Source organism: Mus caroli, unplaced genomic scaffold, assembly GCF_978045245.1.
Source record: "Mus caroli unplaced genomic scaffold, Mus_caroli_1 scaffold_12, whole genome shotgun sequence".
Classification (NCBI taxonomy): Eukaryota; Metazoa; Chordata; class Mammalia; order Rodentia; family Muridae; genus Mus; species Mus caroli.
The window spans coordinates 49,576,626-49,600,236 of record NW_028227267.1 but is presented as its reverse complement, the minus strand read 5'-3'; the positions used below and the strand labels follow the sequence as shown (position 1 = coordinate 49,600,236).

The 23,611-nt window shown below is 41.8% G+C and overlaps 1 gene segment (V, D, J or C); it reads right to left on the bottom strand.

The window, feature by feature from the left end:
• Positions 1 to 1,399: 1,399 nt before the first annotated feature.
• LOC147001874 (T cell receptor alpha variable 23/delta variable 6-like) lies at positions 1,400 to 1,978 on the bottom strand. The segment is given in 2 exon segments: positions 1,400 to 1,788; positions 1,927 to 1,978. Coding segments are annotated over 2 exon segments (441 nt in total).
• Between the last annotated feature and the right edge of the window lie 21,633 nt (positions 1,979 to 23,611).

Genomic DNA, 23,611 nt, shown 5'->3' with positions numbered 1-23,611 from the left:
TCATGACTCTGAGTTTATTGTTAGCGGGTTTTCAAGATTTTAGTTAGAAATAGCTGAGAGTAGTTAATGGGCAATAGTTCCTATTAATTTACATAGATAATTGGTTTTCAAAAAACATGAGAAATTCACAGAATGTGATGTTTGATGTCATGTATTCACTTGTTGTTAAGACAAGTCCGCTCCTGACTGATTTCCCTGTCTTGGATTCGAAGAAGAAATTGAGGATCTATGAGTTGCTCCTGTTGTGGTGAGACAGCCACTAGGCAAGACTTGCCTCATTTCATCTACAGACATAATACTGCCTAAAGAAAGAAGCTTGATTCTGCCAAGACAGAGTAGACTAGTCCTTAATATCCTGTTTCTCTAAACTCTGTCAGATGTGCATGGGCCAGAAGGCTGAAGACTGATGCTCCAACATGTTGAATTAAGGGACTGTCCAGGTGATCAGCGGTCTCTATAAATTGGCTAAGTTTTAGGAAAGAATAAATAGGAAGCTGTCTTGAGCTTCCTATATATTTTCAGTTAATATCAGTTGTTCTTGGATTTCTGATAGGGTTGAAAAACTACATGGTCTCCTAGTCAACCCAGGTTATAACTTTGAGAGGAACAGATTTGAGAGGATGGTTTTCAGATGGCACTCATAACTTGATGGTAACCAACACATCTCTGATTGGACTTAAAGTGCACTAAGGAAGAGGAAAATGAGAGGTCCTTTTGTTGTTCTGTGCATAGCCATAAAGACTGTAGCTGATTTTATTTGAAAAAAAATTACATTCAAAATTATATTTTGTTCATCAATAATATACAAATATGAAGTCACTTCTCTAGTGAAGGTTTTGTATTTTCATTATATAAGTAAATTAAATTCTTCTTTCCTCGATGATGTCATTTGTGTTGTAGACACATCTGCATCCTTGTGAAGGCCTCCTGGTTTACATGGATTTCTTGAAGGTAGATGTGGATTTGAGAGGCAAAACAATAGGAAGTAGAAGAAGTCAGTGGTCATGTAAATCACCGCTTCCTTGGTTTGCAGAGGAAATTAAGATAAAAGAAAATTCTATGTGATTTCTACCCCAGAAGTCAAAGTCAAGATCTCCTGACCCTGGGTTGTAACATTCACTCATTAACAACATTATTGACAAGAGAGTAGGTAGATGGGGCCTTTATAATTTATAGCTGGTACAAACCAACCACACAGAGAACTATTTGTACTACACTCACAAGAGCAATTCATTTAAACTAGTTAAACACAACTAGAAGTCCAGATGATTTTGAGGAACAAGGAGACTGGAGAAAAGCAAGCCATGACTTTACCTTGGACTGTCACCAGCCTGAATGAGTCTAGCCCCTATATCCACTGTTCCTAGGAATGAAAACTCCCCCTGTATCTCTACTAGGCTCAGCCCACAGCAGGGCTTTGCTGGAGCCTCAGCTGTAGGTTTGGGTCTGGGCTGCAGGTGCCTGGAGAGCACTGTGCACTTGCTGCACAGAAGTAGGTGGCTGAGTCTCCAGGCTGAGAGTCTGCGATGTGCAAGGAGAGCTTTTTCTCCCTTTTATTGAAGAAGACTGTGAATCGTCCATCTTCCTTTTTATGGGACACTGAACGTATGGATATCAGGAGTTCAGGGCCTTCCCCAGGGAACTGCTGGTACCATGGGAAGTAGTTAAAAGTGCTGTCCTCATAACTGCAGTTCAGAACTGTGGTTCCTCCTTCCCAGACTGTCAGAGATTGGGGACTTTGTCTCACCTGCTGCTGGTCATGTTTCTCCTTCTGCTGGCCACTCACCCCTGTGTAGAGAAATAGCAACTGCTGTTAGGTTCCCAGGAATGTACTCCCTGCTTAGATATCATGACTTGCCTGGTGCCCCAAGTCTCTCATGCCTCCACATTAATCCCATATTCTCGGATTTCTCCTTCATAACTCACCAGCTAGGTGAAGGCCTAGGAGTAAAAACGTTGCTGTCAGGATCGTGTCCATTCCTTCTAGACTGAAGCTTGAGGTGAACTCAGGTGACCTTTTGTCTCCTATAGAACACTGACTTCAACTTCACAGGCACTTCAGCTCTTTCAGCGGGCTCCACCCTTCACAGACGCTTCGTCTGAAGCTCTTTCTGACATAGGAAGCATTTCCTGCTCTGTTCAAATTTAGTATTGCTGAAAGCAGAGTCCTCAGAATCAGAAACTTTGTCATTATAATTGTGCCGTCACATATTGTTGGTAAAATTTTGTGTTGATATAGCCACCTAATATGGCAGTGTGGATTCTCTGAAAGAAAGAAAGAAAGAAAGAAAGAAAGAAAGAAAGAAAGAGAGAGAGAGAGAGAGAGAGAGAGAGAGAGAGAGAAGGAAGGAAGGAGAAAAGGAGGACCAATGATCCAATGATCCATTTAGGGGAACTGAGGTCATCATATAAGAGAGTCGGCATATAAACACATACCTGTGTATGTATGTTTATTATAGCACCACTCACTGTTGCTAAGATGTAGATGTAACCTAGTCAGACAATGAATGAGGACAACATTATATCTGAAACAACAGAGTAATACTCAGCCGGAAGGAAATATGAACTTAGGCCATCTGTAGAAAAATGAATGTTATTGAAGGATGTGATGTTAAAAGCAAAACAAAGCAGATGTGTAGAGGCCTACAACACATGTGTTCTCAAGTGTAAAAATAAAAAGAAAAGGAAGGGAAAAAGGAAAGAAAAGATGATCTGAAAATGGAAGTTAGACAAATGAGTATGGAGGAGGGGTCATTTGGAGGGGGAAAGGAGAGTACAGCAGAAAGGGACGGCAAGGTGAATATGGGGAAATCACTACAAATGCATATAATAAACTGTTACCACAAACCTACTAGCCTGACAATTAATGTATGCTAATAATTAGGATATTTATGATTAAGAAAGGATGAAATTTTCTCCATTCTAGAAGTTTACACACACACACATACATAAAACAACTTACAATGGAGTTATTATATATGGGGCATGAACAGGCCTACCAGACTCCACAAGCTATTGAACAAACAGGCAGTGACAGTAATGGTTACCTCATTTGGTGTTTGAGTATATTTTCTATCTATGAGTAAGATAAATATAATGGCCAGAAGCTGCTGAGAGAGGGAATAAAAATTTTCTGTTTATATTCTAATCATTGTCCACCTTGCAAGAAAGTCAAGTCAGGAATTCAATCTGGAATAGTGACAGGAAACAGAGGGATGAAAGCTGCTCACTGCAACCTACAAAGATGGAACCTCAGCCAAAGCCATCTGAGGCTAAGAAGAACTTCCCAATCTATCCCATGGACCTGATGCAGGGAAATGGGGTTAAAAAAAAAAAGCCACCAATCCTCACGCAGGAAAAACCCACCAATTCCTGACCACAAATAACCACCAATTTCTGAGCTCCGCAACCTCATAACTTGAATCCCAACAACCTTCAATCTGGAAGAAGAAACGTAGCTCTAGCCTTGAAGGATAGCATACATCCTCATGGTGTTCACTTACAAATTCCTACTTGTCAACATTATGGGCAAAGAATAAACAGATATAATATAGATAAATAACAGATAGATGTATGAATTTCCTCTCTAATTAAACTTATGCAATGTAGAAAACAATTCTATAATAATTTTAAATCCTAGTGTACTGAGAAGTATGTGGGACTAGCCAGAGCCTTCAGCTGTTCTGAAGCAGCACTGCCCTCCTGTGGCCACATAGGAGGGTCTTCACTCAACAGTTTCCTGTGCTTAATGGTCCAGGCCTTTAGGCATTAAATATTTTTCTAGGGACAATATTGTTGAGGTGGAGAGAGATGTTGTCTATGCTAATGTCAGCTATAGGATGGTTTTCTTTCCTCCCCTTCCAGCCTTTTCTCCATGTACCATCACGAGTCTCTATCTTTCTATCTTGCCCAAAGCCACTTCCTTCTTGAAAATGAGAGAAGCTACTCATAAGAAATGAAAAACTGAGAATGTTCACTACGTGCAATAGAACTTTATATAATAAGCAAATGGCTTCATTTGACATGAGTTATACTTTTTTGACCCATTATTTAGACCACTGGTATACAAGGTGATTATTAAGTCACAAACATTCTTTTTCACTAAAATATTTATCTTTTATTTTTTGAGATTATAACATAATCACATAATCATCCTCCCTGTCATCTGTCCAAAACCTTCCATATATTTCTCCTGGCTGGTTTTAAAAGTTATGGCTTCTTTCATTAATCATTGTTATATATGTATGTATATACATATTTATTCCTAAATAAATAAAAAAATGAATACAATCAGTTCAATCTAGATAATGTTACTTATATGTATGTTGTCAGGACTGATCAATCAGTATTGGATAACCAATTGGTGTGCTCATCTCACAGAAAGACAATTTGCCCACCACCAGCATTCTTGGTTTCCAGTAGGTCATTGTCTAGAACAAGAGACTGTGCTTTCCCCATCCACTTTAGCATGTCTGTGGCTGTTGCATTTCAGCTCACGTTGGTGAGTCTTCATCTGTGCAGCTTCCAATATTCCCAGGAGACACAATTAAGCAGCAACACCCTGACCCTCTGGCTCTTGCCATCTTTCCTCCTGCCTTCTTCAGTGTTTCCTGAGCCTTAGCAGGAGGAGGGGTTGTACTATGGGCACACCCACTATGACTAGGCTCCACAGCGCTGCACCTTGATTTGTTGTGGCTTTCTGCACTGGCCTCCATCTTCTAGTAAAGTCATGGAGACCCTACAACCACCACTGTACTAAACCAGACAATCCCTAACTGCATTCTAAGTATTTGTCCTTATCCCATACATGTTCATTTAGACAGTCTGCTCATTTTGCTCATTATAGGAGTCAATCATTTGCTTTTATTGAGTTGTAAGTACACTTTTTAGATATTCTATTTAAAGTTACTTGAAATATGTGTACATATTGTTTAAGTAACAATATTTTTGAGTACTTTTTCATACTCCCTGGTCTATTTTCTTAAAGATATTCAGATCTCTACTGAAAAAAACTCAAAGTAATGATGCATAAAGTTAATAAATGAAGGCTAACCCTCAATAATGAATAAGAAGATTCAAAAATCACTGTGGGTGACACTGTTCTGTGGGAAAGTGATTCTGGGTTGTGTAAAGAAGCTAATTAGGGATGATTCTGCGAGTGAGTTACCAACAGCCTTCCTGCATGGTTTCTGTTTGAATCTCTTGTTTGAGTTCCTGCCTTAATTAGCACCAATGTTGAACTATGACCTGGAAGTGAAAGCTAAATAAATCTGATCACCTTCTAGGTTGCTTTTACTCAGTGTTTTATCCCAGCAGCAGAAAGGCGACGAGAGCAAGCAGCTATCTGTGCATTCTGTATCTTACACGGTTCAATGTTTTTGCTGTGGCTGCGGTTTGATTTCTCCTCACTAACCCTGACCCTGTCCACAGCAGTTCTACCTGGAAGCCTGCCTTTGCCTCCATTCCGTTTTCTCCTCAACATTTATGAGTTCTGCATGCTGTGGCTTAAATGATCATGTTGATTCTATCCTCCCATCAGCTTCTCTGCTAGTTTTAACACAGGCATTTATGCTTTGAGAGGGTGTATGCATGGAGCAATGAAGATAAAGACCAATGTCCTGACCCTACCAGGACAAAAGCTCACCTGAAGTTACAACTCTACCAATACAGGAAAGGTGTATTTAAACCAGACAGATAGTTTTTGTGGCTTCCTGATGTCTTGTGACTGCAAAGGGCCACGCCCACCCAGCCGAAGGTTTGTGTGCAGGCTGCAGGTGTGTAGGGAGCACTGTGGTTCCATAGCACAGAGATAAGTGCCTGAGTCTGTGATCTGGGAGGAGGAAATGTGTAAAGAGCTGCTACGTTCTTTAATGACTGTTGTGGATGTCAGTCTCCCATTCTGCTTTGTCCCAGAAGGATTGTACAACAGGCTGACGAGGCTTCCCCCAGGACGTTGGTAAAACCACTGCATACTGTTCAAAGATGTGGAAAAGTTACACTGCAGCTCTGCGTTCTCCCCCTCCTGCAGAACCAAGGACGCTGGACTCTGCTGCACTTGCTGTCCTTTCACCCCTGATTAGAAACAGAGAAAGAGACACAGATGGCTGTCACTGCAGTGTCCACAGAGCCCTGAGCACACCCAGGTCCTCTGAGAAGGTGGGAGCTCTGCAGGACTCCTGAGCTGCTCTCCCCACCCCTCCATGTGCTGAGCCAGATCCTCTCAGGTGCCCTGAATGCGGACAGCCAGACTCACAGCAAACCTGGGTGCACAGAAGGCCCAGCAGAGAGCACAGCAGCCTCTTCATGGTGCTTGTGTGGCTGCTGGAGACAGAAGCAAGTGACCAGCCCCTGGGCTGTGGTGTCAGGGTGGCTGCTGAAGTGTCTCCTCCTTCTTCTGCAACCAGTCAGCTCCACCCAGGAACCCAGCCTGGCCACACCCTGCTGAGTTCCCTCCCAGCCTTCAGAGCCTGAAGCTCCTCCCAAATCAGACCTACCCAGAGCCTGGGTGGAGAACAGTGAGGGGAGAGGGGCATTCTGAGATGACCCTTGGTTTGTATGGAGTTAGGAAACCATGAGAGAGAGAGGACTACGTCATCCCAAGACAATGTGCCTCAGCTGTGTACAGAGCCTGGAAATCTCAGTAAAAAAACAAAAAACAACAAAGAACAGGTGTATGTTCTAAAAACTAAAGACCTTTTATTGGAGCCTCAAAGATGGCTTAGCAGTTAAGGGTATTTTTTTTCCTAGAGGCCTTAGCTCCCTTGCTAGCATCCACATCAGGTGACTCACAGCAGCCTGTCACTCCAGGTCCAGGGAATCAGATGCAGTCTTCAGTCCTCTTCAGAACCTGTACAGGGGTACCAGATGTTTACACAGACTCACAATCATATGCATTACCAAAAAAGAAAAGTCTTCACCTATGAAATAATTTAAGTGAGATCATTGCAGTAGAAAAAGAACCAGGAACACAAAGATATAGCCAAGTGCAATGGTTTCCTAGCTTTGCAATGCATTTTAAAGTGTGGGACACTCCTGCAACAGTCACCATTGTCCTAAATGCTGTATAAAAATTAGGACTCCATAAGAAAGAAGTGCACTGAAGAAAACTAATGTAGGAGTGCTGCATTCCAGAGTGACAGGGAGGCAGCCCTGGTGTCCTGACTGCAGGAAACACTGTGCTATGCAGAGGACTGCATTGTAAAGCTTTACCATAAAGAGACTGGATGAGAAATGAGACTGGTGATAAAAAACCAACTACATAATCTGATCCAAAATAGCTTACAGCCCACCTCATGCCCTCTGAGTCGGTCACGGTCTCAAACAGTATTAGAACAATCAATGATTTCTACTTTGATCAGAATCCTCTAGCATAATTGGGGTAAACTTTCCCTCTTGGATAAAAGTGTTATTTCTCAAGAATCAGATCATTCCAATTATAAACAAGTAATTGGCAACTAAGATCTATCCCATAGGAATGAAGTACTTGCCAAGATTCTACTTTCTTTGTACTGTTGTCTTTGTAAAACATGCCGATTCCCTGAAAGTGCCTGAGGTTGGGACCCTGGTCTCTTACTCTGCAAGCCTCAGGTTGTGTCCAGCTCTGCACTTGTGACTCAGGGCAGAGGAACACTCAGCTCCCTCGGTCCCATTGTCAGGGGATCCTCAGGTGGGACAGTTTTCATCCTTCCTGACTCAGTCTGAAAGTCCTACATGCTAGAGACAGGATAATTTCCTGGTGGGAGCTTCAGGAGCTGCTGGGGACCCAAGTGAGGGTGTCACACATGGACCCTGAGGGACAGGGATGAACAGCTGCCCCTCAGCTCCAGAGCAGCTGCTGCACATGCATAGATGCAGCCATCATGGGGCACCCCTGGGCTCTGCATCTTCCTGTAGCCTCAGTGCTGTGTGGGGAGCCCAGCCACAAGAGGGTCTTTGTTCAGAGTGAAGCCACACAGTGTTCTTTCTGTGAAGATGGACTGAAGCAGAGTAACACTCACAGAGCTGTCCAAGCTTCAGGATACACAGCAAGGTCTCCAAGATGAGCAAGAAGCAGCTCACTCCTTTCTGAGAGATTTTCAGGAAGCAAATGAAGCCTCCTTAAGGAGGTTTAGATACCTTCATCCTAGGAACATTTGGAGAGATAATGAGGAAGAGACACTTTCTCTCCCTTGGCCTGCCTCTGACATCTGGGTAAAATATGTCCTGTCAGTACATATTGAGGCAGTGGAAGAGGTTTTGAAAAACAATTTAATAAATTCATATGAGAACATAATGTATTCAGACCAAATCCACCACCACCCTGCTCCTGCTACAACTCCTCTCAGAACCCACTATATACCACTCCCCCCTGACAAAGCCAGGAAACTAGAAAATAGGGCATTGGGGGGAAAAGAAAGTTAAGAGTACAAGATAGGATAGTAGAACGCAGATAGTTTAACGTCAAAGGGAGCATGGAGAGGGCTGTGTAATCGAAGAGCAGAGCAGGATGGCAGGGCAGGACTAAGACAGAGGTTTGAGTGAGTTTATTCTAATCAGTGAAAAAGCCATTTATGTTTTAGAAGGTGTCATTTGGAGGCCCAATAGAGACATAGGGAGTTCACAACTGCAGTGGGCTTTGCACTGTCCTTGTTGCCTTCTCAGGGTGAATTCCAAGGGTTTCTGATCATAGGCAGAGAAAGGTTTATGCTAAGAGTCAAAAGTTGTGAGTTTTTAAAAAGAAGAGTATACAGTAATGAACTGGAATGGGGAGGATATTTTAGAGTGATAAAATTTCAGCATCTTTACACATTGTGAAATAAGAGCCAGAATCACAGAATTTAGACACTGAGCAGTTACTGGAGTTTACACAATGCCATGAAAATGCCTGAGAAAAAGGCGTGGTTGATGTTGCTGAGAATATTGCAGGTGCATTACACTACGAAGAGTGAACTAAGAAGTATAGGTTTATGAATAAATTTACATAAGTGTACTTTTTAAGTACTTTCTTTATTCTGTGAACATGCTACAAGAGACACACAACTACCAGGAATACAGGGTATTTAGGCTGTATCATCTTTTGCAACTATGGTAATAAAATATGATCTATCATTAACTAAAATATCATCACCATCACCAAGTGATATAGTTGTTAAGTAACTTTCTTGATCCAGCAGTCTTACAGATAAATTGATTAAGATCAACTTGTAAAAAAATGTTCTGATACTACTCAGGAAATTTTTCTCTAAAGCTGACAGAAAATAGACTGAAGGAACTTTATTACTGCATTTAAGATGAAACAATATATAGCCTAAATTGTAAATTTGGAAACAGTGCTGTAGCTATCAGAAATAATGCTTAAAAATGGGAGCATCCGACAACCCTCTTCCGGTCAGAAAAGCACCAGGGCAGCTGGGGCGCAGGGTCCGCTGACACTCGCCAGCTACTCACAACACCCGCCACAGGAGCTTAAGACTTCTGGTGAGTGGAGCACAGCTTCTGCTCCAATCCAATTGCGCGGGACCTGGGACTGCATTAGCTAGGGAAGCAGAAACCGGCCTGAGTAGGGCCACAGGCCTCATCCGGACGGATCAGCACTGGGGTAGCGGGAGCGCAGGGTTGCCTGACACCCGCCAGCTACCCACGACCCCCGAGGCAGGATTTGGGACTGCTGGTGAGTGGAACACAGCTTCTGCTCCAGTCCAATCACGCGGGACCTGAGACTGCTCTGGTTGGGGTGAGAGAAATCCGGTCTACATAGGGCCACAAGCCTCTTCTGGTCAGAAAAGCACCGGGGCAACTGGGGCGCAGGGTCGGCTGACACTCGCCAGCTACCCACAACACCCGCCACAGGATCTTAAGACTTCTGGTGAGTGGAGCACAGCTTCTGCTCCAATCCAATTGCACGCGGGACCAGAGACTGCATTAGTTAGAGAAGCAGAAAACCGGCCTGAGTAGGACCACAGGCCTCTTCCGGCTGGACCAGCACCGGGGTACCATCAGCTACCCACGACTCCCGCCGCAGGATTTTGAGACTGCTGGTGAGTGGAACACAGCTTCTGCTTCACACTTTAAACAGTGACAACGATAACAACTAACCCCAGAGATTACCAGATGGCGAAAGGTAAACGTAATAATCTTACTAACAGAAACCAAGACCACTCACCATCATCAGAACCCAGCACTCCCACTTCGCCCAGTCCAGGGCACCCCAACACACCGGAAAAGCTAGACACGGATCTAAAAGCATATCTCATGATGATGGTAGAGGACTTCAAGAAGGACTTTAATAACACACTTAAAGAAATACAGGAGAACACTGCTAAACAGGCAGAAGACACTAAAGAGGAAGCACAAAAATCCCTTAAAGAATTGCAGGAGAACACTGCTAAAGAGTTACAAATCCTTAAAGAAAAACAGGATAACATAATCAAACAGGTAGAAGTCCTTACAGAAAAACAGGAAAACACATCCAAACAGATGATGGAAATGAACAAAACCATACTAGACCTAAAAAGGGAAGTAGACACAATAAAGAAAACCCAAAATGAGGCAACACTGGAGATAGAAACCCCAGGAAAGAAATCTGGAACCATAGATACCAGCATCAGCAGCAGAATACAAGAGATGGAAGAGAGAATCTCAGGTGCAGAAGATTCCATAGAGAACATCGGCACAACAATCAAGGAAAATGTAAAATGCAAAAAGATCCTAACTCAAAACATCCAAGAAATACAGGACACAATGAGAAGACCAAACCTACGGATAATAGGAGTGGATGAGAATGAAAATTTTCAACTCAAAGGACCAGCAAACATCTTCAACAAAATTATAGAAGAAAACTTCCCAAATCTAAAGGAAGAGATGCCCATGAACATACAAGAAGCCTACAGAACTCCAAATAGACTGGACCAGAAAAGAAATACCTACCGACACATAATAATCAGAACAACAAATGCTCTAAATAAAGATAGAATACTAAAAGCAGTAAGAGAAAAAGGCCAAGTAACATATAAAGGCAAGCCTATCAGAATTACACCAGATTTTTCACCAGAGACTATGAAAGCCAGAAGATCCTGGACGGATGTTATACAGACACTAAAAGAACACAAATTCCAGCCTAGGCTACTATACCCAGCCAAACTCTCAATTAACATAGATTGAGAAACCAAAGTATTCCACGACAAAACCAAATTCACACATTATCTCTCCACGAATCCAGCCCTTCAAAGGATAATAACAGAAAAAAACCAATACAAGGACAGGAACCACGCCCTAGAAACAACAAGAAGGTAATCCCTCAACAAACCTAAAAGAAGACAGCCACAAGAACAGAATGCCAACTTTAACAACAAAAATAACAGGAAACAACAATTACTTTTCCTTAATATCTCTTAATATCAATGGACTCAACTCCCCAATAAAAAGACATAGACTAACAAACTGGCTACACAAACAAGACCCAACATTTTGCTGCTTACAGGAAACTTATCTCAGAGAAAAAGATAGACACTACCTCAGAATGAAAGGCTGGAAAACAATTTTCCAAGCAAATGGTATGAAGAAACAAGCTGGAGTAGCCATTCTAATATCTGATAAGATTGACTTCCAACCCAAAGTCATTAAAAAAGACAGGGAGGGACACTTCATACTCATCAAAGGTAAAATCCTCCAAGAGGAACTATCAATCCTCAATATCTATGCTCCAAATACAAAGGCAGCCACATTCATTAAAGCAACTTTAGTAAATCTCAAAGCACACATTGCACCTCATACAATAATAGTGGGAGACTTCAATACACCACTTTCACCAATGGAGAGATCATGGAAACAGAAACTAAACAGGGATACAGAGAAACTAAGAGAAATTATGAATCAAATGGATCTGGCAGATATCTACAGAACATTCTATCCTAAAACAAAAGGATATACCTTCTTCTCAGCACCTCATGGTACCTTCTCCAAAATTGACCACATAATTGGTCACAAAACAGGCCTCAACAGATACAAAAATATTGAAATTGTCCCATGCATCCTATCAGATCACCATGGACTAAAGCTGATCTTCAATAACAAAATAAATAATAGAAAGCCAACCTTCACGTGGAAACTGAACAACACTCTTCTCAATGATACCTTGGTCAAGGAAGGAATAAAGAAAGAAATTAAGGACTTTTTAGAGTTCAATGAAAATGAAGCCACAACATACCCAAACTTATGGGACGCAATGAAAGCATTTCTAAGAGGAAAACTCATAGCTCTGAGTGCCTCCAAAAGGAAACTAGAGAGAGCACACATTAGCAGCTTGACAACATACCTAAAAGCACTAGAACAAAAGGAAGCAAATTCACCCAAGAGGAGTAGACGGCAGGAAATAATCAAACTCAGGGGTGAAATCAACCAAGTGGAAACAAGAAAAACTATTCAAAGAATCAACCAATCAAGGAGCTGGTTCTTTGAGAAAATCAACAAGATAGATAAACCCTTAGCCAGACTCACTAGAGGGCACAGGGAAAGCATCCTAATTAACAAAATCAGAAATGAAAAAGGAGACATAACAACAGATCCTGAAGACATCCAAAACACCATCAGATCCTTCTACCAAAGGCTATACTCAACAAAACTGGAGAACCTGGATGAAATGGAGAAGTTCCTAGACAGACACCAGGTACCAAAGTTGAATCAAGATCAGGTTAATGATCTAAACAGCCCTATATCCCCCAAAGAAATAGAAGCAGTCATTAATAGTCTCCCAACTAAAAAAAGCCCAGGACCAGATGGGTTTAGTGCAGAATTCTATCAGACCTTCAAAGAAGATCTAATCCCAGTTCTTCACAAACTATTCCACAAAATAGAAACAGAAGGTACTCTACCCAACTCATTCTATGAAGCCACAATTACTCTGATACCTAAACCACAAAAAGACCAACAAAGATAGAAAACTTCAGACCAATATCCCTTATGAATATTGATGCAAAAATCCTCAATAAAGTTCTTGCTAACCAAATCCAAGAACACATCAAAACAATCATCCATCCTGACCAAGTAGGTTTCATCCCAGGGATGCAGGGATGGTTCAATATACGGAAATCCATCAACGTAATCCAGTATATAAACAAACTCAAAGACAAAGACCACATGGTCATCTCGTTAGATGCGGAAAAAGCATTTGACAAGATCCAACACCCATTCATGATAAAAGTCTTGGAAAGATCAGGAATTCAAGGCCCATACCTAAACATGATAAAAGCAATCTACAGCAAACCAGTAGCCAACCTCAAAGTAAATGGTCAGAAGCTTGAAGCAATCCCTCTAAAATCAGGGACTAGACAAGGCTGTCCACTTTCTCCATACCTATTCAACATTGTACTTGAAGTCCTAGCCAGAGCAATTCGACAACAAAAGGAGATCAAAGGGATACAAACTGGAAAAGATGAAGTCAAAATATCACTCTTTGCAGATGATATGATAGTATATATAAGTGACCCTAAAAATTCCACCAGAGAACTCCTAAGCCTGATAAACAGCTTCGGTGAAGTAGCTGGATATAAAATTAACTCAAACAAATCAATGGCCTTTCTCTACACAAAGAATAAACAGGCTGAGAAAGAAATTAGGGAAACAACAGCCTTCTCTATAGTCACAAATAATATTAAATATCTTGGCGTGACTCTAACTAAGGAAGTGAAAGATCTGTATAATAAAAACTTCAAGTCTCTGAAGAAAGAAATTATAGAAGATCTCAGAAGATGGAAAGATCTTCCATGCTCATGGATTGGCAGGATCAACATTTTAAAAATGGCTATCTTGCCAAAAGCAATCTACAGATTCAATGCAATCCCCATCAAAATTCCAACTCAATTCTTCAACGAATTAGAAAGTGCAATCTGCAAATTCATCTGGAATAACAAAAAACCTAGGATAGCAAAAACTCTTCTCAAGGATAAAAGAACCTCTGGTGGAATCACCATGCCAGACCTAAAGCTTTACTACAGAGCAATTGTGATAAAAACTGCATGGTACTGGTATAGTGACAGACAAATAGACCATTGGAATAGAATTGAAGACCCAGAAATGAACCCACACACCTACGGTCACTTGATCTTCGACAAGGGAGCTAAAAACATCCAGTGGAAGAAAGACAGCATTTTCAACAAATGGTGCTGGCACAACTGGTTGTTATCATGTAGAAGAATGCGAATCGATCCATTCCTATCTCCTTGTACTAAGGTCAAGTCTAAGTGGATCAAGGAACTTCACATAAAACCAGAGACACTGAAACTTATAGAGGAGAAAGTGGGGAAAAGCCTTGAAGATATGGGCACAGGGGAAAAATTCTTGAATAGAACAGCAATGGCTTGTGCTGTAAGATCGAGAATTGACAAGTGGGACCTCATGAAACTGCAAAGCTTCTGCAAGGCAAAAGACACCATCAATAAGACAAAAAAACCATCAACAGATTGGGAAAGGATCTTTACCTATCCTAAATCAGATAAGGGTCTAATATCCAATATATATAAGGAACTCAAGAAGGTGGACTCCAGAAAGTCAAATAACCCCATTAAAAAATGGGGCTCAGAATTGAACAAAGAATTCTCACCTGAAGAATACCAAATGGCAGAGAAGCACCTGAAAAAATGTTCAACATCCTTAATCATCAGGGAAATGCAAATCAAAACAACCCTGAGATTCCACCTCACACCAGTCAGAATGGCTAAGATAAAAAATTCAGGTGACAGCAGATGCTGGCGGGGATGTGGAGAAAGAGGAACACTCCTCCATTGTTGGTGGGATTGCAAGCTTGTACAACCACTCTGGAAATCAGTCTGGCGGTTCCTCAGAAAATTGGACATAGTACTACCGGAGGATCCAGCAATACCTCTTCTGGGCATATATCCAGAAGATGGCCCAACCGGTAAGAAGGACACATGCTCCACTATGTTCATAGCAGCCCTATTTATAATAGCCAGAAGCTGGAAAGAACCCAGATGTCCCTCAACAGAGGAATGGATACAGAAATTATGGTACATTTACACAATGGAGTACTACTCAGCTATTAAAAAGAATGAATTTATGAAATTCCTAGCCAAATGGATGGACCTGGAGGGCATCATCTTGAGTGAGGTAACACAATCACAAAGGAACTCACACAATATGTATTCACTGATAAGTGGATATTAGCCCAAAACTTAGGATACCCAAGATATAAGATACAATTTGCTAAAAGCATGAAACTCAAGAAGAATGAAGACCAAAATGTGGACACTGTGCCCCTTCTTAGAATTGGGAACAAAACACCCAGGGAAGGAGTTACAGAGACAAAGTTCCTAGCGGTGATGAAAGGATGGACCATCTAGAGACTGCCGTATCCAGGGATCCATCCCATAATCAGCTTCTAAACGCTGACACCATTGCATACACTAGCAAGATTTTGCTGAAAGGACCCAAAGATAGCTGTCTCTTGTGAGACTATGCAGGGGCCTAGCAAACACAGGAGTGGATGCTCACAGTCAGCTATTGGATGTATCACAGGGCTCCCAATGGAGAAGCTAGAGAAAGTACCCAAGGAGCTAAAGGGATCTGCAACCCTATAGTTTGAACAACATGATGAACTAACCAGTACCCCGGAGCTCTTGTCTCTAGCTGCATATGTATCGAAAGATGGCCTAGTCGGCCATCACTGGAAAGAGAGGCCCATTGGACTTGCAAACTTTATATGCCCCAATATAGGGGAATGCCAGGGCCAAAAGAATGGGAATGGGAGGGTAGGGAAGTGGGGGGCGGTATGGGGGACTTTTGGGATAGCATTGGAAATGTAATTGAGGAAAATATGTAATAAAAAAAAACATGAAAAAAAAAAACTTCAAGTCTCTGAAGAAAGAAATTATAGAAGATCTCAGAAGATGGAAAGATCTCCCATGCTCATGGATTGGCAGGATCAACATTTTAAAAATGGCTATCTTGCCAAAAGCAATCTACAGATTCAATGCAATCCCCATCAAAATTCCAAATCAATTCTTCAACGAATTAGAAAGTGCAATCTGCAAATTCATCTGGAATAACAAAAAACCTAGGATAGCAAAAACTCTTCTCAAGGATAAAAGAACCTCTGGTGGAATCACCATGCTGGACCTAAAGCTCTACTACAGAGCAATTGTGATAAAAACTGCATGGTACTGGTATAGTGACAGACAAATAGACCAATGGAATAGAATTGAAGACCCAGAAATGAACCCACACACCTACGGTTACTTGATCTTCGACAAGGGAGCTAAAAACATCCAGTGGAAGAAAGACAGCATTTTCAACAAATGGTGCTGGCACAACTGGTTGTTAACATGTAGAAGAATGCGAATCGATCCATTCCTATCTCCTTGTACTAAGGTCAAGTCTAAGTGGATCAAGGAACTTCACATAAAACCAGAGACACTGAAACTTATAGAGGAGAAAGTGGGGAAAAGCCTTGAAGATATGGGCACAGGGGAAAAATTCCTGAATAGAACAGTAATGGCTTGTGCTGTAAGATCGAGAATTGACAAGTGGGACCTCATGAAACTACAAAGCTTCTGCAAGGCTAAAGACACCATCAATAAGACAAAAAAACCACCAACAGATTGGGAAAGGATCTTCACCTATCCTAAATCAGATAAGGGACTAATATCCAATATATATAAAGAACTCAAGAAGGTAGACTCCAGAAAGTCAAATAACCCCATTAAAAAATGGGGCTCAGAACTGAACAAAGAATTCTCACCTGAGGAATACCGAATGGCAGAGAAGCACCTGAAAAAATGTTCAACATCCTTAATCATCAGGGAAATGCAAATCAAAACAACCCTGAGATTCCACCTCACACCAGTCAGAATGGTTAAGATAAAAAATTCAGGTGACAGCAGATGCTGGCGAGGATGTGGAGAAAGAGGGACACTCCTCCATTGTTGGTGGGATTGCAAGCTTGTACAACCACTCTGGAAATCAGTCTGGTGGTTCCTCAGAAAATTGGACATAGTACTACCGGAGGATCCAGCAATACCTCTCCTGGGCATATATCCAGAAGATGTCCCAACTGGTAAAAAGCACACATGCTCCACTATGTTCATAGCAGCCCTATTTATAATAGCCAGAAGCTGGAAAGAACCCAGATGACCCTCAACAGAGGAATGGATACAGAAATTATGGTACATTTACACAATGGAGTACTACTCAGCTATTAAAAAGAATGAATTTATGAAATTCCTAGTCAAATGGATGGACCTGGAGGGCATCATCTTGAGTGAAGTAACACAATCACAAAAGAACTCACACAATATGTATTCACTGATAAGTGGATATTAGCCCAAAACTTAGGATACCCAAGATATAAGATACAATTTGATAAACGCATGAAACTCAAGAAGAATGAAGACCAAAGTGTGGACACTGTGCACCTTCTTAGAATTGGGAACAAAACACCCAGGGAAGGAGTTACAGAGACAAAGTTCGTAGCTGTGATGAAAGGATGGACCATTTAGAGACTGCCGTATCCAGGGATCCATCCCATAATCAGCTTCCAAACGCTGACACCATTGCATACACTAGCAAGATTTTGCTGAAAGGACCCAAATATAGCTGTCTCTTGTGAGACGATGCCGGGGCCTAGCAAACACAGGAGTGGATGTTCACAGTCAGCTATTGGATGTATCACAGGGCTCCCAATGGAGAAGCTAGAGAAAGTACCCAAGGAGCTAAAGGGATCTGCAACCCTATTGTTGGAACAACATGATGTACTAACCAGAACCCCGGAGCTCTTGTCTCTAGCTGCATATGTATCGAAAGATGACCTAGTCGGCCATCAATGGAAAGAGAGGCCCATTGGACTTGCAAACTTTATATGCCCCAATATAGGGGAATGCCAGGGCCAAAAGAATGGGAATGGGTGGGTAGGGAAGTGGGGGGCACTATGGGAGACTTTTGGGATAGCATTGGAAATGTAATTGAGGAAAATATGTAATAAAAATATTAAAAATTAAAAAAAAAAGAAAATATCATCCTGAGTGAGGTGACCCAGTCACAAAAGAACACACACATTATGTACTCATTGGTAAGTGAATATTCACCCATAAGTTCAGAATACCCAACATAAAATTCACAGACCATATGAAGCTCAAGAAGAAAGAAGACCAAAGTATGGATGCTTCAGTGCTTCTTAGAAGGGTGAACAAAATACTCACAGGAGGAAATTTGGAGACAAAGTATGGAGCAGAGACTGAAGAAAAAGCCATTCAGAGACTGCCCTACCTGTGGATCCATCCCATATACACTCGCCAAACCTGGACGCTATTGCGGATGCCAGGAAGAGCCTTAAATGGCTGTCTCCTGAGAGACTCTGCCAGAGCCTGACAAATACGGAGGCAGATGCTCACAGCTAAACATTGGACTGAGCATGGGTTCCCAGATGGAGGAGCTGGAGAAGGGACTGAAGGAGCTGAGGGGGGTTGCAGCCCTATGGGGGGGCAACAGTGTCAACTGGCCAGACCCCCTGGAGCTCCCGGGGACTGGACCACCAAAGAGTACACATGGAGTGACCCATGATTCTGGCCACATATGTGGCAGAGGATGGCCTTATTGGACATCAGTGGGAGGAATGGCCCTTGGGCCTGAGAGGGTTAGATGCCCTAGTATAGAGGAATACCAGGACAGGAAGGTGGATGTAGGTGGGTGGGGGAGCACTCTCATAGAGGCAGGGGGAGGGAGAATAGGGTAGGGGGTTTCGGGAGGATTTTCTTATCTGAGTCAAAATGGTCAAAATCAATAATACTAATGGCAGGATGTGTTGGTGAGGATACAAGGAATGGGAAATAGTTATTTATTATTTGGTGGTTGTGAAAACTTGTACAGCTACCATGGAAATCAAGGTGTCAATTTCCCAAGAAGCTGGAAATAGACCTACTTCAAGTTCCAGCTTTATCACTCTTGGTACCCAAAGGACTCCACATACTAGTAGAGACACATGCACTCACCCATGTTCATTGCCACCTTATTCACAGGGGATAGGAACTGGGAACATCCTAGATACTTATCAACTGATGAATGGATGATGATGGTGGTATGATACACTTATACAATGGAATATTATTCTGCTGTTAAGACTGAAATTATAAAATTTGAAAGTAACTGGACAGAGCTAGAAAAAAGTAACGTGAGTGAGACAACCTAGATCCCCCTCTCCAAATAAAACAAATACTACCTGTTTTCTCTTATAAGAGGACATTCACTTTTAAGCCTTTGATAGACATGCTACAATCCAAAATTAAAAGAAAAAGTCACAAAAGTGCCAGATGAGGGACTTAGCGGGATTTCCCAAGAAAGAGGAGATAGACTTTAGAGAGTCAAAGAGAAAGCTAGACTAGGAGGATTAAATAGGAAGGGGGTGGGAGAGAAAGGTAACAGAGGGAATGTGGGAAGGGACAACTAACACTAAAGGCCATTAAAATAAATCCTCATGAAAGCCTACTATTGTAGAAGCTCCTAAAATATACACATATATAAAAATGAATCTAAACGGAGTCACTAAATAATAGGGCAGAAAATGCTCCAACTAGACATCTTACATCACCAAGTTAAAACCTACAGTGCCAGGGACAGTTTACATCTTGCTGAGTCATTCACTGAAGAGGCCCCGTGAAAACCCCTAGACATCACAGGCTATTGCCAAGGCTATGTGCTACTCTACATAACCTGATAGCTAGATCCCATTGCTGAAGACGACAACACTTACGTATGGCATCAAATGTTGAGACACTGAGTGGGTGCCTATCTAGAAGCTTGTCTCCAACTGATGAGCACTGATGTCATTGGAAGGTACTTTCCACTATCAGAGAAGAAAGGCAATAATCCATGTCTTCCAGCTGCAAACCCTGAGAACTGTAACAGTGGCCTGCCTGCAAGATATACTGCTGAAATAGCAGCACAAAAGTTACAGAAGCAAGCAACCACGTTCTTACTGTACTGGCCCACTCCATGAGCTGTAACCCATTCCTGACACTGCTGCAGTGGCTAAGAACCTGAGATTAGGTACAGCAATGACGTAGGAGGAAACCTACTACTGTTTTTTTTGCTAAAGGAACATAGCACTAAAATTATTTCTAGTGGCATTCTGTTATGTACATAAATCAGTGTGTTGCTCAATCCTCATCAGAGAAGCTTTTTCAAGCAGTGTATGGGAATTAACATAACGTCCCTCAGCTGGTCATTGTGTAGAATGTGACTCTGGAGCACTCAGTCCTAAATAAAACTTTTTTATCAAAGCTCTCCCCCTCAAGGGATCTATGTGGGAGAGGAAGCAGAAAGACTGCTAGTGCCATAGGTGATGAGTGATTCCAACCAAACACTATCTTCCAGACACAGCTAGAGCAGAACTCAGAGAGTGTGCCAATATGCACAAGAGTTACACAGATTTAATCCAGATGTGATCCCAGCAGTGAGAGAGGGAAGTGAAGCCTGAAACAATGAATCTGCTGGAAGAACAGGCAATCCCAGGTGTGGGCTTAGGAAAGAACTTTCTAAACAGAACCCATTTACCCGGGAATTAATGTCAAAGGTTGACCCAAGAGACCTCTGAAACCAAAAGCTTCTGAACAGAAAAGGCAGCAACAGAGAGAACAGACTCAGCACAGAGCTGGAGAGAATCTTTTCCAGCTATACAGCTGATAGAGGATTAATATCCAGAATATACAAACAAGTCAAAGCAAATGACACAATTTAAAAAAGAACTATGGATCTGAACAGACTGTTTTCAAAAGAAGAAATAAGAATATCTAAGGAATATCAGAAGGACTGTTCAATGCCTTTGGCAATTAGGGAAATGCAATTCAAATAGTGCATGTGTTTGCTCACAGCAGTTTCAACACTGTAGGCTTTATATAGAGAGCCTTGATCCATTTCAAGTTAAGTTTTGTGAAGGTGGTAAGTATGGGTCCAATTTCATTTCTCAACTATTTTGAGATTTCATCTTACCTGCGGAAGAATGATCAAGAGTTAAAAAAACAAACAAACAAACAAAGAACAACAACAATTTAAAAAACCTGAAAGTGAATATGTTTACGAGGACATGGGGAAAGAAGAACACTCATTCACATTGGTGGAACTGCAAACGTTTGCATTTGTGGAAATCAATGTGGTTAATCTTCTAAAAGCTAAAAGTAGATCTGCCACATGACTCATCTATAACTCTCCTTGGCACATGCCCAAGAGACTTGACATCCTACTCCACAGATCCTTGCTCAGCCATATTCATTGCTGTTTTATTCATGGTAGCTAGAAAACAGAAATAAACTAAATGTCCTTCAACAGATTCTCAGATAAGGAAAGTGTGGCACAGTACATATTGGAATACCATTTGGCTGAAAAGAAAATTAACATTGTAGAATTTGGAAGTAAGTGGATGGATCGAGAAAATATTATACTGAGTAAAGTATCCCAGGCCCAGAAAGACAAATGCTACATATATTCACTTGTTTCCAGAACCATCTCTGAATCTTCAGCTCTGAATGTATCACCTGGAGTAACTGCAGACACCAGGAAAGTTAAAAGAAACCATCGGGGTCTTCAAAGGAGAATAGTACAGGCTGGAGCTATTCAGGAGACATAGGTGACAATGAGGAACACTTACCTGATGAGCAGAAAGCAACATACATTGGGAGGGAGGGAGGGAGGGAGGGAGGGAGGGAGGGAGGGAGGGAGGGAGGGAGGAATAAACGTTAGGCAGGTTTGAAAGAGTCATAGAGGATCATACTAACTTATGTTTGCTTAAAATTACATATGTAAGTGCATCTGTATATATACATGCACATATTTTATAGAAATTATGACATTGTGATGTGATAATTATTCCCAACAAAAACAACCCCACCCTCCAAAACACCCTAGTTCCAGGCATATCTCCTTTTGAATTGTTGATCAAGGGAGTCCATGAACCCTCCCAAACTATACAGTCTATTGCCATATATCCAAATAGAAGACTTCAGCTTGTGTAAAATTGACATAAAACTAGCCAGCACAAGGCCCACTCAACATGATGGAATCTGTGTCTAGTACTCTAGGCCTGTCCCACTATACTTGTCTGATTAATCGATGAACCCTGGATGAGGAACTATTAATGCCACTTCCCTAAAACAGAATTATTTCTAATTGTATTCTAAATATGGGAACCATATACCCAAAGATAGTGTAGCTCCCATACCTTGTGACAGTTGGAATGAGAAGAACCCCATAGGATCATATTTTTGGATGTTTTGTCCCCATTTGGTAGATGTTTGGAAGAAATTAGGTCTTGGATGTAGTCTTGTTGTAGGAGTGTCACTGGGAGTCAATCTCTCTCTCTCTCTCTCTCTCTCTCTCTCTCTCTCTCTCTCTCCTACCCTGCTTTGTGGCTGTCATCTCTACATGTAAGCCCTCAAAAACTCATCTGGCATCACACCTACCTGATTGTTACCACGCTCCCTACCATGATGATTATAGACTCATCCTCTGAAACTGTGAGCCGACTCCCCATTTAAAGGATTTCTTTTTATAAGTTACCTTGGTCATGGTGTCTCTTCACAGCACTTCAAAAGTAACTCAGACATATGGGTATGCAAAAATTTTGTTAGGAATTTTAAATTAAAAAAAAAACTATTTTGGAGTTGTTTCTCAAAATAAGGTTTCTCTGTGTAACCCTGGATGGCCTTGAACTCAGATCCACCTGCCACTGCCTCCGCCTCCGCCTCCGCCTCCGCCTCCGCCTCCTCCTCTGCCTCCTGGGTTCGGAGATTAAAGGTATGAACCACTTCTCTCTCTCTCTCTCTCTCTCTCTCTCTCTCTCTCTCTCACACACACACACACACACACACACACACACACACACACACAGAGCCAAACTTTCTCATTTATGTTTTAAATATCTGTATGTTATAGTTTCCATTGCAAATAAACAATACAACAAATGCTTTACTACAAGACACAGGATGTGGATGGGGCTCCAGCCCCCATAGCAAGTTTGAGAATAGGCTGCAGGTGCCTAGAAAACAGTGTGTGCTTGCTGCACAGAAGTAGATGGCTGAATCTTCAGGCTGTGTGGCTGTGATGTGCAGGGAGAATCGTTTGGTTTTCTTATCCAATAAAACTATAAGTCTTTGGCTCTGTTTTCTGTCCACATTTGAACGAATGTCTATCACAAAGTGGAGACTCTTTCCAGCTTCTTGCTTGTACCACGGGAAGTAGGATGAAGCAGTATCTGTGTAAGTGCAGTTGATGACAGCGCTGTCTCCCTCTCGAACACTCAGTGTAGAATGGTGCTGCTCGACCTGCTCTCCATGACTCTCCCCTACACAGAAAGAAAAACAGAAAGGAGAGGAGCAGTCAGGCAGTACTCTGCTAAATCTCTTTGTCCACAACTAGAAGGAACTGTATAAAATCGATTGCCCATAGATGTCTAACATCCACCAATTTTTTTTCCTCTTGACCCAAATCTTCCAACTCACAGTCCATCCACAGCCACAAGAATAGGAATACAGTGTGAAGGGATGTCTTCATCATTCTTCCTGCTTGGGATCAATGCAGACTTGCAATCTCTTGCCAAGAAAGCTGTTTGTCCCTTTTTTCTAACAGTTATCGTAGC